Below are 3801 nucleotides of genomic sequence, written 5' to 3'. Positions count from 1 at the left end.
CCTCCTCTTTCTGGTGTGGCAAGATCAGTGAGGGCTCTGCCCATCAGCAGCTCACCCCTCTCTCTGGGCTGTCCCTCCGTACCCACCTTCGCCTGCTCCCAGAACTGCTCCCGGTTCAGCCGCTTCATCTCCACGGTGGCGTCGGTTTTCTGGTAAGTGGTGCCCTGGGATGGAGGAGAGGTGAGGGGATGGAGGGGCTGGGATCAGTGATGGGGGTAACAGCAAGGGGCACACGGGGCGAGGGGCTGTGGCACACAGGAGCCCGGGGCAGGAGGGATGCCCCAGTCCCAGCAGCATCCCCAGCGCTGCCGTGGGGACGTTACCACGGGCTCGGCGTTCTCGTCCTCGCGCAGCCGCAGGCGGTGCAGCACCGGGCTGGAGACACGGGCCAGCCCGTTGGAGAGCCGCTGCCCGATGGCCCCGGGGTCAATGTCCTCCACGCTGCTGGCATTGACAATGACATCGACACCCTGCGGGGGTGCAAGCAGCCATCAGGGTTCAGCATCAATGCCCTGGCAACACCTTCCCTGTTCCTGGCATCACCCACCTGGAAGAACTCGGCAATCTTGGCTACGTGGCTGGCACAGGCGCATTTGCGGGCGTCCGGCACGTCCTCACCCACCTGTGGCAGCCAGGGAGGGACTGAGCTGAGAGGGGCAGCAGGGCGACCCCCACCCCGCTGGCCTCAGCAGGGCAGCAGGGCTGTGGGGCACCCACAGCCCCTGGGCACTGCCAGCTCCCTCACACCCAGCCCTATCCCTGTGGGCACAGCACAGCCCCCCTCAGCAGGGCCCCCAGACTCACCCAGTTGACGAGGACATATTTGGGGAGCACGGCCTGGGGGTCCTTGACGCTGCAGAAGCCATACATGACCTTCTGAATCTCAAAGTGGCCAGAAAGCTCCAGCAAACCTCCACCTGGCACAGCACCATCAGCCCACGTGCACCCAGCACCAGGAACAGGTGACAGGGAAAACACCGGCACAGGTGAGCCGGTGGAAGGGACAGAGGACCTTACCTCCTGATGCTGCCAGCTTCAGGTCATCAGAGCCATCCTCGTATGTGTAGAGGGCCCTGGGGAGACACCATGGGTGAGCCAAAGCCAGGAGGAGTGTGGGGCAGCCCCCAACCTCCCCATCCTGCTTACACTGAGGTCAGGGTATGTGCTGGGGTCTGGCCGCTTGTCCCAAAATGAGCACACAGCCACAACAACCCTTGTCCATCATCAGCACCATGAGCTGGACTGCCAGGCAAGGCAGACAAGATGTGGGGCAGGGCCTATTCCCCAACCTTTAGTAGCAGCTGTGGGGAAGGGTCCCAGGTTTGGGGACAGAATAGTCACTTGGGCACAGGGACCCACTGACTGCTGTGCTGCAAGCCAACACAGTCTCACAGCAACTTGCTCGCCCCTCCTTGACCCCTCACGACCCTTCCAGCTACTGACCAGGTTTGGGGACAACCCTGTGCCCCAGTAAGGACCCGGGTCCACTCACGTGCCCGGCTGCGTGAGCCACCAGCCCAGCAGGCACCAGGCTGGGGGAGGACGCCGGAGCACCAGCAGCAGCAAATCAATGAGCCGCCAGAGTGTGATGGGGCCGTCATGGAGACTGTTCCTTGGAAACCATTCCCAGCTGATGGGAAACCCCCTGTCGCTCCCACCGTGCCCTGGCCAGCCCCTCTGGGGGCTCCCTGGGGACCCCCACCAGCCAGCACCTCCCCAGAGGCACACAGCCAGCGATGGAGGGGGGACCACGCATGCCAAATTGGTCCAGGGCGGGTGGGCGAGGGGATGGATGTCGCTAGGCAACCAGCATCCTCCATCACCATGGCAACCCCCCCATCCCAGCTGGGATGCAGCTCGCCCCGATGACGAGGTGATTAGTGGAGGGGAGCGGGGGAGGCAGGCAGGCAGTGGGGACCTGCGGGGCCTGGCAGGAACCCAAACCTGCCTGCCACCATCACGCGCTGCACCCGGAGCGCCGGGGCCGCCCGTGCTGGATCCCCACAGCCCCGCTCCGCCGCGGGTGGGCGGCTCTGCCCAGCAGCTCTCGGCTGCTGCTGCCCGCACGGCGCTTCCCAGAGCCCCAAAATCCCCGCTGAGCCGAGCAAAGCCCTCCTCACTCCAGCCGGCAGCTTCAATCCACAGCCTGGGGAATGGGAACTGGGGGTCCCTGCGGGCAGAGCCACCCCTGAACAGGGCCGTGGCTGGAGCTAAAAAGCAAGGGGGAGGCAGGCAGGTGCCTAAGAGGGAGGGGGCCTCCCTCTGCCTCCCCCAGCCCCCGGCAGGGAGCCGCAGATAATTGCACCAACAAGATTGACTTTAATCCGCACATCCCGATCCCGCTAATCGGCCGCCCCAGCCGGCGCCAGCTTCCAGGCCTGGAACAGCTGCAAAGTGCTGTCTGAGATGGCTGTGACAGGGAAGGGTGGCAAATGCAGCCCCTGAGCCCCCCGGAATGGGGGAGGATGGCAGCAGTTTGGGGGAGCCCAGGGCAGCGAGCTGGGAGCTGGCAGGGTGGGATGCAGCTGGCAGCAGACAGGAGAAAAGAAGTAGGGCAGAGCCACAGCATCAGTGCCTGGGAGCCCTGTGGGTGCTGGGGGCACCCACTGCCTGCTTTTCCTCCCTGCCATGCCCAGTGGTATCTGGGCACAAGGCTGCTGCCTGCGTCCAGGGGTGCTCCCAGGGCAGATGGGGCTTGCTGTGGACACAGCTCAGCAGCACAGCCTGACTCCATGCCAGGATGGAGGTTTCCATTCCAGGAGACAGGGAAGCCGTGCTGGGGCCAGTATCATCCCCAGGGGTGCCCCCAGGGACCCACAGCCCAACAGCACCACCACAACCCCTGGCAGTGGGGACCAGCGGGTCACAGCGGGTGCCGTCAGCATCATGCATTGCTTACCCGGCTTCCACGGGCTTTAATCCCTCCACCCAACCCATTCAGCCCTTTCCCACCCCCGGGCTCCAGGTATGTGGGTCACCCGTGGGTGGAGATGCCCCGTGCAGCCCGGGGGGGGCTCCCTGCAGCCCAGGGGGGGCTCCACTGAGGATCCCTCATCACCCCAACCAAAGAGACCTCAGCCCACTGCCCTCGCATGGCCCTGCTGCTCACCGGAGCAGGCGGAGCAGCTTCCCCGGGTGCCAGAACGGCGCTCCCCCGGCAGCCCACCCCCCATGCCAGGGCCAGGGAGGGGTCACACCGCCCCAGCCTCCCGCCCCAGCCCCGGCACATGTGTTTCCAATGTGGCTGGGAGCTCCAGGGAGTCGGCGTGCTCAGAAAGCAGCACCAAATTCCTTTCCGATCGAGTAATGGGCCCCAGCAGCCTTCGCGGGGCCGGGCAGGGGGAGGGGATGCTCGGACCCTCCAGGCCCGGGCTGGAGCAGGGGAAATCCCAGACTAAACAGAGGGATCCCGTCCGGACATGAGCGAGGCATTCCCCGGTACCGACCCAGGGCCAGGCTCTGGCACAGTGTCCTCCCTGGGTCAGCCAGGCTGGGCCCTCCTCCCCGTGGGACTGTCCCCATCACCTTGCCCGAGGCAGCCCCAGCAGCATCACCCCTCATCCCGCACCCCGCAGCGGGCCCTGCAGAGGGGATGCTGCTCCCGCAGGCACTGAGTGCCAGGCACTCCGGCGACAATGGAGCACCGGCTGGGGACGATGGAGCAAAGTCAGCCCCACGGATGGGATTGGCAGGGGATCGCTGCCCGGCCGGGATCAGCGTTGGAGGTGTGTGTGGGGGAGCCGTCACCGGCACTCGCCTTCCCGGGAACCGATTCTGCTGCTCTCAGCAGCTTTGGCAGGG

At 65.7% G+C, this 3801-nt stretch overlaps 1 protein-coding gene across 1 annotated transcript in view; it reads right to left on the bottom strand.

Annotated features, from left to right (window-relative positions):
- Positions 1 to 3801, bottom strand: part of DBN1 (drebrin 1) — a 13578-nt gene that overhangs the window by 6058 nt on the left and 3719 nt on the right. Inside the window, exons 2-7 of the mRNA XM_031055211.1 lie at positions 1018 to 1155; positions 805 to 917; positions 548 to 622; positions 324 to 470; positions 87 to 164; positions 1 to 10 (exon numbers count right to left, since the gene is read on the bottom strand). Of these exons, the coding sequence (XP_030911071.1) occupies positions 1 to 10; positions 87 to 164; positions 324 to 470; positions 548 to 622; positions 805 to 917; positions 1018 to 1155 (561 nt within the window). The remainder of the gene's footprint in view (positions 11 to 86; positions 165 to 323; positions 471 to 547; positions 623 to 804; positions 918 to 1017; positions 1156 to 3801) is intronic.

Source organism: Geospiza fortis, unplaced genomic scaffold, assembly GCF_000277835.1.
Source record: "Geospiza fortis unplaced genomic scaffold, GeoFor_1.0 scaffold55, whole genome shotgun sequence".
Lineage (NCBI taxonomy): Eukaryota > Metazoa > Chordata > Aves > Passeriformes > Thraupidae > Geospiza > Geospiza fortis.
The sequence above is the reverse complement of the archived record's forward strand: the minus strand, read 5'-3'. Positions and strand labels throughout refer to the sequence as shown.